We start from the raw sequence: 14,089 nt of genomic DNA, 5'->3' as shown, positions 1-14,089 counted from the left end.
TAAGTATAAAATAAAAAATATATACTGTTAAAACTTATTTTATTTCTATAATAGTCTGCATTGACATCCTTAATATTGCACACAACTTACAAATACCACTCATTTGTCCAAAGAACAATAAACAATTTATTTCTTGTAAATATCAATAATTTTATTGAGTTTTGCAATCACTTGGAATATCCTTTACTGATTTAACATTATTCAGCTCTTCATACCATTCTTTTTCCATATCTAATAGTTGTTGGGGCTTCTTGTACTGTAAATTTAAATTTAATAATGATTAGTGATCTAGTCTAGTTTTATAATAGTAAAATTTTATTGCTCTGTTAAATCTTAAAATATAAGTCAGATTACTGTTAGTAAGTTTATTTTTTGATAACTGGTATACATTACATACTATGCTTAATAAACTGTAATAACACAAAAAAAAGCTTCCATCGATTTTGGAAGCTTCATTAAAATACAGATATAAATCCATCAGGCCCCGGAATCACAGACACAATAGAAAATCTATTGTGTCACGGTCGGATCTGGCTGCTCGGTGGTTGAGAGGTTAAAATATAAATCTTACCATTACAATGAGAGTATTATACTTATGGGAAGATTGTATGTTGGCTTGTTCAACATTTAAACCGAGTCTTGTAAGTTCAGGAATAAATAACTTCTTATAGTATTTCTTATTTGTTGTACTGACAACGATACATTTCTCATCATTGTTTGCTTTTAACCCATATGTTTCTATTGGATATGACAAGTTTCTTATTCTCCATTCCAAATTAACTCTAGTATTGCGCCTAGTAACAACTGGCTGAAACAAAAATAAGAATCATGTTGAAGACGAACAAAATACTCAAGCGATTATTTGATGAAAGTGAAACATAGAGATCCAAGCCATTAATGTTACATTATAAATTCCTTCAGAATAAAAATAAACAACAGTGATATGATACATCTAATATCTTAATACTATTATAAAGGCGAAAGTTTGTATGGATGTTTGTTACTCTTTCACGTGAAAACGACTGAACCGATTACAATGAAATTTAGCACACATATAGAGGGTAACTTGGATTTACACATAGGTTTTTATCCCGGAAATCCCATGGGAACGGGAACTATGCGGGTTTTCCTTTGCAAACGCGGGCGAAGCCGCGGGCGGAAATCTAGTCTAATAATAAAATGAAAAAAGGAAATTATAAAAGTTATGTACGAGTTTGATAAAATAAATATGTTTTATTCCTATCTACAGAATATCATAAGTCTATGAATATCTTGTTATGATACTAATAACTCATATTAATATTAAACAAAATAAGGTATCAACAGTTGGTTTGACATACCTGGTCTTTGCTTTCAACAATTTCAGCAGAATCTATAGGCTGCACTGCATCTGGTATAGGATCTCCTATCTCAACATCCCATTTCCCTTCACTACCTAGTTTTCCTTTAGACTTCCATGCTCTTCGGAGTAGCACTTTAGTATCCACATTATATTCTTCAACCATTTCTTTGTCATCATCAAATTTATAGTGAATTTTTCTTACTTTATCTTCTTTTAAACACGTTTTCTCTGCATTTAATAAAGATCTGTACCACACTGTATTTTTGTACATGTTTTCTTTAAATCGTCGTATTACTTGTTCTTCAAATATAGCTTTATCCGATTCATAAGCTTCGACCAAACAAACTTTTCTTTTCATTTTGTTTCTATGGTAACCATTAGACGTGTTGCCTAAAATTTTTAAAATTATTTTGTGCCTTGATAATGTTTTGTGTGTAATACAAACATCATACAAAATATATATGTTAATTTAAATTTAGAGCTTTAGATGTTTGGTTACAGCCAAGTTCCAGCATAAGTAATGAATAGTATTCATCGCAAACAAAACAATATTAATTATTTGGCGTAAAGTCGAAAATTTAAATAAAAATTTATGTATCTGAATCGTAGATCTGAATGGACTGTCAAGTGTCAACCACCTGTCAAGTGTCAAGTATAGATTCTAGTTTATTTCGGTTTACTTATTCTGTTTGATTGTCCGCGAGATTTCATTCGTGAAATAAACTTTACCAAGAGTCCTCTACCATTAATTTATTTAAAAACTAGCTTCCGCCCGCGACTCCGTCCGCGCGGATGTCGGTCTTCGCGTGGATGGTTTATTTCTCCATTTTGAGTAACTCTGACAATACCATCTTATAAATATCTATTGGACTCAAATACGGCTAGGCCTATAATAATACCCAACGTGTGTTCGCTGTTCTACAGAACAACGTCTATGGATAAAACTGAAAAATTAAGATTATTTTTTTTCTTCGTATTTTTTCAGGATAAAAAGTATCCTATTTTACGCCCAGGATAATAAGGTATAATTATACCAAGTTTCATCGAAATCGAACCGTTAGTTTTCACGTGATGTCTTCACATACAGACAGACAGACAGACAGACAGACAGACAGACAAAAATTTTTTTAATCACATATTTGGGTTTGGTATCGATCCAGTAACACCCCCTGCTATTTATTTTTTCAATATTTTCAATGTACAGAATTGACCCTTCTACAGATTTATTATATGTATAGACTAACAACAATATTAAAATTGTTGTTAAAAGTTTAAAATTAATTACTGCATATTATTTATCGGATCGGCGTCCAACACTGATATTGGATCGGATAACGTGAAAACTGTGGTCAAAACCTTGTCAAAATGCTGTAGTAGACTACATAGCGGATAAAAAAAAATTAAAAAAAAAATCCTGCAAATTCCCTAATGGCTGGTTCACACTTTGATTAGTGCGAGTGCAGGTGATGAGTAGTACTACGTGTGGACAGCGACTGTTTAGTGCGAGTGTTTAGTAGGCTGTGTAGTAAAGTGAATAGAAGCGTGTTCTATTTTTTTGCGAGTGGACTGCGAGTAGCCACGTCCCGCGCGCCCTCCCTTCCCCCTCACTCGCAATGTGCCTGCCTAAACACGTCTGGACAGGAGTGTTTAGTGTTTAGTGTTTAGCGTAGTGTGTAGCGTCGCGAATTTCACCATTGTCCTGCACTCGCACTAATCACCTGCACTCGCAGTTGAATTGGACACTACTCGCACTACACACCTGCACTCGCACTAATCACCTGCACTCGCACTAATCAAAGTGTGAACCAGCCATAAGAGCTAGCGCGCACGAGCAACATTGTCTCCGCAACTATTTTGTCTCTCCCATCAATTGTATGGAGAGTTGCGTCGCTACGTGCGCGCACTTTCATACTAGCCCATGGGTGGAGAGACAAAATAGTTTCGGAGACAAAATAGTTGCGGACACAAAGTTGCTCGTGCGCGCTAGCTCTAATTTGAAGATCATTTTTGAGGATATTTATTACTTAATCTGTGCTTCCCATAAACAAAATAATAAACGTCACGAATTAAAATTTAAAATGACAAATTGCGTTTTGAGGTTATAGTTTATATTTACAAAATAGTCATTTAAATAAAATAAAAAATATTAATTTTACATTCAGTATAGTAAATAGTTTAACTTTAGTCTTTAATCTTTATCTTCTATACTTTAAAATGGCTCCTAAAATTCCTGATAGGTAGGTTTTTCGTGTTTTATTTATACTTTTGTATTTTTTGTATTACTACTGTTTGGTTCTGATTTAAACCATATTTCAGATGGATACCCTATAAAGCATTTGGTAAAGTTATAGAAGGCACTCGGATTATTTGTTTCAAGGTTCCACTCCACCGGGTATGTAGAAAAATAAATATTAGAGAATATAATATGACTATATTACAATAATTAGTCTATAAATTGAGATATCTTGGCTTGTGTAACAGTTTGTTTTTTTCCTTTTATTAACTGAACACAAAATTATATGTATTTTCAACAGGGGTAAAATACATACTTATACATAGTTAGATTTTTCATAAGTATATAAGATGATCTTAGTAACTTTAGCAATGTTGAATATTACAAACCTATAAATATATAGGTAGGTACCATCCATACACACTTGTAATAATATTATGATGTCTTTATGAGTTGTAATTTGTAATGATTACTTAGATTTTTAAAGCCGCTCGTCCAAACTCTGCCTGGGTTGACCCGGGATAGAAACAAATTTATTTCATAGTTTACTATGATATTGGTAATAAATAAATATTAAATACTTAAATAACAATGTGTAAAAATGTACGAAATATTAATTCAGTGTGCACAATTTTGATTGTGGAATTTAATATGCAAGCACAGAATACATAATAGTAGCTAAACGCTACAGAACGGACACTCTCTGCCTCCCACCAAAATTAAACACCTCACCCCGCACGATCAGGCTATTGGATGGCTCGCATTTTTCCGGAAGGACGATACGCAACGAAGATTGACAACATTAATCAAATTGACTTAAAGTAATTTTATTATTTTGGATTTGTGGTTATCGTTTTTCGTAGAAAATGGTTAGATATAATTGTGCTGTTTACGGATGTATTTCATCAGAAAAACACAAATTTTTTTACGCTAGTCACAATTAATAAGCGTTAACACACACATTTGCACTCCCTACAGTGTGACTGTCAAAACGATAATTTAGTATGGAGTGTCTGGGGTGTGATGCAAGAATAAAATCTGCGCATTGAAAAATCATTGTGTGGAAACAGCCTAAACCACTGAATGGATTTGGACTAAATTTAGTCTCAACATAAATATATACCTAACTAGCGGTCCGCCCCGGCTTCGCCCCTGGTACATGTTTACGTTTTCTCTACATAAATAAGAATCATTCTCGTACTTCAAGGAATATAATAAAAAAAGAATTATCGCAATCGGTTCAGCCGTTCTCGAGTTATGCGCTTACCAACACATTTTGCGATTCATTTTTATATATATCTAAGATTAATTTCGTTAGTAAACATTGGTATTTATAAAATTTTACTAATATGTACTAATTATTAGATACATTTGTAGATTTTTTTATATTACCGCCATCTACTATCCCTCGTAGAATTATTTATTCGAACAATGCGTGGTTCATTGAACGCTACATAGATGGCGCGCAATCAAATTTTATTATTTAAACTGTAATCGTTGCAGGCCTGTAAAATTAAGTTTTGCTACAACATTTGGGCACATTTTTTTTCTTTTTATTTTCTAGTTTTATTTACGTTATCCTACACGGTATGTTCAAAGGTTTAATAGATTTTTTGGAAGCACCATCTGTACGTAATAGTCTCGTAAGGTAAAGTTTTCATCTAGCATATTAGTAACTATTTGCTATCGCAATCACAGGGTGTTAATATCCGAACCGAAAAACGGTATAGTTATTCGAAATATATATAACGTGGAAATGCGCAAGGATAACTGTAACAACGTTACGTCTATGCATCTATTAGAGAGCATGTGAAAACATTGAATATCTATCAGCGACTAATAGTGGCCGGCTATTCTTGAATTAGTGGAATTTGCACCTGCGCCACAAAAGGGAACCGACAATGAAATGCATTATTGGTGAAGAAGTACTTACGTCGCACAATACTTATTTATCTAACTGTGAGGCCGTCGCACACTTGAGCACTACAGTTAGACGACAAACATCGCTCCGATCAGTGTTAATTTGTTCTGCATAGCATTTGCATTGCTATAATATCAATTGTTTGATTTGCTTGCATTCGATCGAATCGTGGGCTTCAAGATTTCCTTAGCGGACAAATAGGTTGTGGCACCTTTACGAATTATTTACTTGCAGACAACTTTGGATGTTTTTGTAAATATTTGATTATAAAATAATATTGTGTAACTTTTTCTATTTTTATTTTATCATTTTCTAACATGCGATTCAAAAAAATTGTACGCGTTCAAAAACATGCTTTTGTAAAGTTCTATCTGATCTTTTTTGTTTATTATAATATTATCTTAGGCAACTTGAATTTTCTTTATCTCTTTATTACCGTATTAAGAACGACTAAGATTAGATGTTACATACAGTTACAATATCATAATCCATACAAAAATATCCAGTCTTGTTCAAAGTTTTAAAAAAGTACGGTGATCTTATCGTACAAAAAATTAAGATACACAAAAAATGCATTTTATACCCGAAATATGTACAGTCACGAGCAATAATATATGCCTAGGGGGCGATGTGCAAAAATGTGTCACTAGAACAAATTCAATAATATCTGTCTGCCGGCTGCCCGTATACAGCAAAAATATCTGACATTAGTGATTAGTAGGCAACATAATAAAGTGGCATCAAAATTATGTGACGAAAATGTACAGCAAATAATTGTGATAACCTCTCACAGCATAAATATGTGACGTCACCTAGGAGGCAAATAATTTTGATGCCACTTTATTATGCTGCCTACTAATCCATACTAATATTATAAATGCGAAAGTAACTCTGTCTGTCTGTCTGTTACTCAATCACGCCTAAACTACTGAACCAATTTGCATGAAATTTGGTATGGAGATATTTTGATACCCGAGAAAGGACATAGGCTACCTTTTATTGCGAAATATGTACCACGGGCGTAGCCGGGGCGGACCGCTAGTGTCAGATATTTTTGCTGTATACGGGCAGACAGATATTATTGAACTCGTTCGTGTGACAGATATTTTTGCTAATCTGCAAATAGTTTAATATATATTTATGCTTCTGACTGTACAAATTACTTACTTATATCTAACCTCGATTTCATGTGGTTTTTCCTTAAGAATTTGTTTTGGGTAAGAGCATGTCATGAGAGGTATAATATTAAAAGGACTCGATAATTGAGCAGTTGTATAGAAGTCGATATCGTTCATTGAAATACGTGCAAAATTCAGGTCGGATTGCGGCTTCTCCCTCAATATTAGAGACAGCCCAAGAATGCCTTTGGTTGGGCGAATTAGTTCATATTGTTTAATATCATACGTCTTTGGCTCTATTTTACACGCTATTCAATGTAGAAACCGACACTGTAAATTAAGTTACGATCGAGTATAAACAAGGCAAAGAATTGATTTTTTATCACATATCGGTATTTAGAGAAGATAAGTTGGAAAATGTTTGACATGATCATGTAATAATTTAACAATCTAATTAATATCAACAATCTAATTAATATCAACAATCTATTTAAAACAATAAAGTTAAACAATAAATTAACAATAAAGTGCTCCGTCTTCACTCTTCCCGTTCGTTTTATACTATTGTATGGCGAAATAAAAAATAAAAATATTTATGGTGTGCGATATTTATTGACAACTAGCTTCCGCCCACGACTTTGTACGTGCATCCCCGTTTTCCCCCGTTACCGCAAGAATTTCGGGAAATCCTTTCTTAGCGGATGCCTACGTCCTAACATCTACCTGCATGCCAAGTTTCAGCCCGATACGTCCAGTGGTTTGGGCTGTGCGTTGATAGATCACTATATCAGTCACCTTTGAGTTTTATATACATATACAGTGGTGGACGTTTAATTAGAAACAGGTAACACGATGAAGTAGTCATCAAGTTTATTTAACATTTGTGTATTAAAGTATTAGAGATTAAGCATTATTTCATATGTAATAGAACACCCGTTTATCTAGTTTTATAATAAATTGCTTAATTTTAATCAAACGTTAGCTTAAATTAATAAAATCAAACAACTTTAGGTGAAGTCTGATTTCCGCGTATTTTCAGTCTGGACAACAAATTAGAAACAGCATGTTTCGAGGGTTCTAAAGTCAAAACCTATTAAAATGCCGTCAATATTTTTTTCATCTATAAATATTTGCACGATTTTTTAAACATTCTATCTAAAAGTTTCTAAAAATTAATTTACTTTGCAGCAAAAATGTGTAAAAGTAAGATTCGTGACCCATCAACAAGAAAAATAATTTTAAGTTTACATTTTGACAAAAACTGGAGTTACAGGAAAATTGCAAATCATTTAGAGTGTTCGATAAAAAGATATTCAATGCTATAGTTTATTTCAAAGAGCATGGTACTTCTGATTAAGTGCCTAGAAAAGCTTGACCATGAAAAACTACTGCTCGCGAGGATAGGTAAATTATTCTTTTCGCAAAGATAGATCCATTTAAAGGTTCCAATTCTATTAGGAAATATGTTTTTGCAAACGTGTGAAAATCTCTTACAATCTGAGCCACGACGTTGTAAAGCCGTTGTTGTCTATAAAGATTATAACAATCTAAAAACAACCCCATACTATAATGTTTCCTCCGCCTTGCTTTACTGTTTTTAATTTATTATCTAAGGTATGGTTAACTGGACGACGCGCGTATCTTTTGCCATCAGAATTGATTAAATTAATTTCTTTCGTCCCAAAATAAAACTTTTTCACTGGCGGACTGTTCTCAAACAATATTTCTTAGTAAATGCAAATCGTCGTTCCCTGCCTAATAAGAAGCTGTACTTTCCTGGCGTCTCTCACAAACAATTGCCTCGACTTACCACCCGAAAACCGATCTCATCGACACATGGCGTGGTTCATCTTCGGAAAAAACTAATTTTATAATAGAATTTGAGCTTTTAAATGGATCCATTTTTGCCAAAAGAATCATTTGCCTATCCTCGCGAGCAGTGATTTTTCATGGTCCAGCTTTTCTAGACACTTGATCAGAACTACCATGCTTATTGAAATAGACTGTAACATTGAATATCTTTTTATCGAACACTCTAAATGATTTGCAATTTTCCTGTAACTCCAGTTTTTGTCAAAACTCAAAATGTAAACTTAAAATTATTTTTCTTGTTGATGGGTCACGAATCTTACTTTTACCCATTTTTGCTGCAAAGTAAATTAATTTTCAGAAACTTTTAGATAGAATGTTTAAAAAACGGTGCAAATATTTATAGATGAAAAAAATATTGACGGCATTTTAATAGGTTTTGACTTTAGAACACTCGAAACATGCTGTTTCTAATTTGTTGTCCAGACTGAAAATACGCGGAAATCAGACTTCACCTAAAGTTGTTTGATTTTATTAATTTAAGCTAGCGTTTGATTAAAATTAAGCAATTTATTATAAAACTAGATAAACGGGTGTTCTATTACATATGAAATAATGCTTAATCTCTAATACTTTAATACACAAATGTTAAATAAACTTGATGACTACTTCATCGTGTTACCTGTTTCTAATTAAACGTCCACCACTGTATATATAGATATCAATAAAAGAGTTGCTTCTTGGGAGCCAAACTTACATCGATTTCTGTCAATATTTTGGTCTACACTGTGCTTATGTGGTGCCCATTGCCCAAACGTGACCTTAATCCCGTTATTACCAATGGTGTCTATTTGCTTACCGACGTGTCAAAATATTTGTTCCCTTATAAAGGGAAGAGCCCGGCTCAGAGGCTAATCTCATATTTGATAAAGCATCTGTGCGTCATACTGCGTTCTATGAATAGAAGACTTTTTATCTCTAAGTCTTTTCATTTTTTTTCCAAAGAAATATCCCTTTATTCGGCATCCGCGGCGCTTTCATTCCGTTCCCTTATACAACGGGATCCGATCATAAATTTTGATGTTTTGTTTAGTTTGAGTTATAAAGGGATATTACCGTAATGGCAATCGGTAGGTGTAATTTGATATAACTTATAGCTATGTAAGATTTTTATTGTTATTTATTAGTAAGGGTTAGGTTTCCTTAAGTCGTCTGGTCAAAAGAACAATACATTGCCGTAGCAAGTTATTAATGATTTTATTAATTGAATTGCATTAAGATTATGTTGATGTGATGTTTCGTTTAGCAGTAAATAACATAACTACAATTTTAATTAAAAACTAGATTCGAAATTGATAACCTTTGTACTTCGAATGGGTTTCAATTTATGAAGCATCGTTCAAAGGCACTTTTAAAATTGCGAAGGCGCCACAATGAATATACGTTATTTACGAGTGTTTTGACTTTCATCGACTTAAGCGATCTCACAGGCACACAGACGGTGTCAATCAGCTAAATAATTCTTTGATAATAACAATATTTTCTTTCGCAATGTATTTAGACGATATCATCTGTCTAGCGTCTCACACAATTGGTGTAACGACATTGATCGCTTGTTTTCATTATGCGCGCACACGAAGCTCTCTTATAAAGTTATAAAGCTTGGACGTTTCTTATTGTCCCCTTCATTTTTATTTGTTTTGGCCTGTTTAAAGCTAACTTAGTGACATATGAAGCTGCCTCTCTTTATCTTTTATTTATAGGTATGGACAATTGGACGCTCGTTCGTGTGTTCGCGTGTTGTTTATGTGTGTCCATAAGCGTTGGAAAATTATCAGAATTGTTTATGTATTTGAATTCAAAATTATTATTTAAGGATGTATCCAATTACGAGTATATTTTATGATTTAGAGCTTAGGTTATACGCGTTACGAAATATGTAGGTACATTGTAGATTACTTAAAGCACATAAACCAATATTTGACAATATTTGAAAGTAATTTATTTTGTTATCTGTCAATTGTTTGAATACACTCTATGATCGTTACCATTGCCAAATGGCAATTCCCAATAATAATACATAATATAGGAATAGAAAGGGATACTTGTAGTTCCCACTAGAAAAATATTTAAAACTACATCAAGCTTAATTAAAATATTTCAAGCTTGTTCCATGGTGGTTGCGATTGTTTTTACCCGACTACGGCAAAGCAAAAGGAGGGTTATAATTTTGACAGGCTATGTATGTATGTATGTTTTTTTTTTTTTTATTATAGAGGGAAAAAATACTGTTAAGTATCTCAGGTCATGATCTGCGACCTGGTATGTCGGTCTCGATCATGGTGTCATGATCCATACCGACTAAAACAACCCTCTTTCTCCAGCCCCATATCCCCGCGGGATGGCCGTTAGGCTTTACTTCACGGGGGGGGACGTATAGCATTGCTGCTTTTCTTCTCCTTATTTAGGTCTTACGCCACAGCTTTTCGCATCTGCTCCTTGCTTCGTAGGTCTTTTAATACCTCTGTTGCGAAGTTGCTTGTTGCTTCCCATGCTTGTTTTGATGAGAGCATCGCTGCTACTAGCGTTTCAGGACAAACTTCTGCTCCTACTATACTTTTCCAGGTCTGCCGAGCTTCCTGGTAATCTGGACATGCGAAGAATACATGTTCGGCGTTTTCGTCCTGTCCGCTGCATGTTGTGCAGTCTGGAGAGTCTTCGTGTTTGAACCGGTGCAGGTATTCTCGGTAACAACCGTGGCCAGAAAGCATTTGGGTCAGGTAATAATTGACGTCGCCATGATTTCGGTTGACCCAGGGTTTAATTTGCGGAATGAGGCGGTGAGTCCATCTTCCTTTAGTGGAGGCATCCCATATACGTTGCCACCTTTCGACACTCCTTCGTCTTTCATCCCTTTTCAACTCAGCCATTGTGAGTGTTGTGCTGGATTTCTTGCGAATGTATAAGTTCTTCCGTTCTTCTGCTAGGACTTCAATTGGAAGTAATCCTGAGATCACGCATGATGCCTCCACGGACACGGTACGAAATGCGCTGGCAATGCGTAATGCGCCAACCCTGTACGTCGATGCGACTTGTCGTTTGGGTTGTTGCTTTTGCAGCACGTCAGACCAGAGTGGAGCACCATACAGGAGTACGGACGTTGACACAGATGATAGCAGTCTTCTTCTATGTTGTTTGGGACCTCCAATATTGGGCATGAGTCGGGCTAATGTTGTTGCTACCACCGCTGCTTTGGTTGCTATATGCTCAGCATGTTGGTTGAAGCTTAGCCGTGAATCGAGCATTATCCCAAGGTAGCGTACGTATGGCTGCGTTGTTATCTCATAGTTACCGACTGTGAGTGACATTGTTTCTGGCAGTTTCCTACTGGTGATGAGTACGGCCTCAGTTTTGTGTTTTGCTAACTCCAATCCAACTGAGTTCATCCACTCTTGAATAACTTGAAAAGTCCTATCAAAAACCCAGTTTACTTCCTCCAAGTATTTGGCTACTACCACCACTGCCAGGTCATCGGCGAATGCAATGAGTTGTGTTTCACTAGGCACTTTACATTTGAGTAGCCCGTCGTACATGATATTCCATAGAAGGGGACCCAGTACTGAACCTTGCGGTACTCCTCCGGTTACACTGTATTCCTTAGGTCCACCTTCAGCGTCATATATGAGGACCCTGTCTTTAAAGTAGCTGGCTACTATGTCCTGAAGATAGTCTGGAACTTCCAAGTTTGAGAGCGCTGTCATTATAACATCCCATCTTGCTGAATTGAAAGCGTTCTTTATATCTAAGGTGGCAACAAGGCAGTACTTCTTGGAACCTCCTTTCCATCTAGCACCGGAAATCGCTTGTTTGGCAATGTCCATGACAAGTCCGATGGCATCTAGAGTGGATTTGCCTTTCCGGAAACCGTATTGGAAGTTCGACAGTAGCGGTTCGACCACTTCTTCAATTCTGTTATGAACTATTCTTTCTAGTATTTTTCCAGTTGTATCTATCATACATAGAGGACGGTAGGATGATGGTTCGTCGAGGGGCTTATTGCCTTTCGGGAGCAGTACCAACCTTTGTCATTTCCAAATTTTGGGAAAGATCCCTTCTTTGAGGCAGGCGTCGAAGGTTTCCAAAAAGATTCCTGGTACGGATTTTACTGCTTGTTTCAAGGCTACATTAGGAATGCCATCCAATCCAGGAGCTTTGGTGTTTCCAATTCTACCGCAGGCGTCAATAAGTTCCTTGTGTGTGACAGGTGGTATTATGAAGTTCTTATCATATTTTTTTTTATATTTTAGCTTTGATTGTTGCGGGAATAGCACCGTGACTATTTTCTTCAGGAAGGTTGGATTTGTAGGTGGTGGAGTTCGGTTATATTTTAGTTTTTTCATGACCACTTTGTACGGTCTACCCCAGGGATCACTTTCTACCTCTTCTAACATTTGGTCCAAGAGTTTCTTTTGCTCTCTTTGATTGCTTTATTTAACACTAAGCGAGCTTCCTTATACTTCTTGTAGAGTTGCTGAAAGTGAGGTGTTTTTCTGCATCTCTGGGAGAGTCGTCGAGCACGGATGCACTTTCTCCTTAGCTCGGCAATATTGTCATTCCACCAGTAAACCGGTGGCAGATTCCCTGTTCGTCTTCGAGGCATGGTTGCATCACAAGCAGTTGTTATTCTCCTCATAATCTCCCGAGCCTTATCCGACGCATGCCGTGCTTGAGTTGGTCGATCGTCCATGGTTACATGGAAGAGTTCGGGGTCGAAAATACTGACCTTCCAACCATTTCTATTTGATTTTTGCCTCACTGGTCTGGATTTCACTTGCCCACTCGATACCTCCCAATATAAGGCTCGATGATCGCTCGCAGTATAGACTTCGGAGACATGCCAAGAGGTATTTTCTTTTGCGAGAACGCTGCTTACAAATGTGACATCAACAATCGAGCTTGCTTCACCTCTACTAAATGTAGGTTCGTTCCCCTTGTTCAACAAGACCACATCTATTGCAGACATTGCCTCTATCAGTGCCCTTCCCCTAGCATTCGTGGTTTTGCTACCCCAGTCAATCGCCCAGGCGTTGAAATCACCCGCTATCGCCACTGGGAAGTTATTTTTCACATCATCCACAATGCTGTCTAGGAGATCGTTGAATTCCTCTATTGACAAACTGGGTGCGGCGTAACAGCTGTAAAAGTATACTCCCCCGATCCTAGCCTTCACAAAGCCCTTAGCGATCTTGTTGTTGTTGGTTTCTAAGGGGCTTTTACCACAGGCCCATAGGGCGACCTTCCCATTTTTGTCAGTGAGCCATATCCCACTGCTCAGGTGCTTATAAGGCTCAGAGATGATTACCACGTCCAGTTTTAGCTCACGTGTTGTCTGCATAAGAAGGTCATGAGCAGCCTCACAGTGGTTAAGATTGATTTGCATTACCTTGAGCATGGCTCCGCCTTTTTAACCGTCTGGAGTGCCTGTCTGAGGACGGGACATCTGTTTGATCCGGCGACATGTGCAATATTCTCTATTGACCCGTGCTCTAGGCACAGCACGCATTTGGCGTCTCTGGTGCACTCGGCAATTTTGTGACCAGTCTCTCCACACTTTATGCAGCACTTTGATTTGTCTACCTTGCTGTTGCAATTATGTGCGAGGTGTC

At 36.3% G+C, this 14,089-nt stretch overlaps 2 protein-coding genes across 3 annotated transcripts in view; one reads left to right on the top strand and one right to left on the bottom strand.

Annotated features, from left to right (window-relative positions):
- Positions 1–22: 22 nt before the first annotated feature.
- LOC149902966 (protein DPCD) lies at positions 23–1,957 on the bottom strand. Its single transcript, XM_090109496.1, has 4 exons — positions 1,842–1,957; positions 1,341–1,732; positions 572–808; positions 23–256 (listed from the first exon to the last, which is right to left on the bottom strand). The coding sequence occupies exons 1-4, from the start codon at positions 1,855–1,857 to the stop codon at positions 152–154; spliced, it is 750 nt and encodes a 249-aa protein (XP_089965622.1). The 5' UTR covers positions 1,858–1,957; the 3' UTR covers positions 23–151.
- A 1,489-nt stretch (positions 1,958–3,446) lies between these two features.
- LOC149902965 (RNA/RNP complex-1-interacting phosphatase) overlaps positions 3,447–14,089 on the top strand; it is a 66,999-nt gene continuing 56,356 nt past the window's right edge. The window contains exons 1-2 of one of the 2 annotated variants that reach the window (XM_090109173.1): positions 3,447–3,579; positions 3,659–3,734. In XM_090109173.1, coding sequence (XP_089965299.1) covers positions 3,557–3,579; positions 3,659–3,734 — 99 coding nt within the window. In that variant the 5' untranslated portion in view covers positions 3,447–3,556. The remainder of the gene's footprint in view (positions 3,580–3,658; positions 3,735–14,089) is intronic. The other variant, XM_090109172.1, reaches the window with a different exon arrangement.

Source organism: Colias eurytheme, chromosome 14 (genome assembly GCF_061535395.1).
Source record: "Colias eurytheme isolate Ceu_HAF_F1 chromosome 14, ilColEury1 Martin Lab GWU primary, whole genome shotgun sequence".
NCBI lineage: Eukaryota > Metazoa > Arthropoda > Insecta > Lepidoptera > Pieridae > Colias > Colias eurytheme.
Note: the sequence above shows the minus strand (reverse complement) of the source record. Positions and strands in the feature narration are given on the sequence as shown.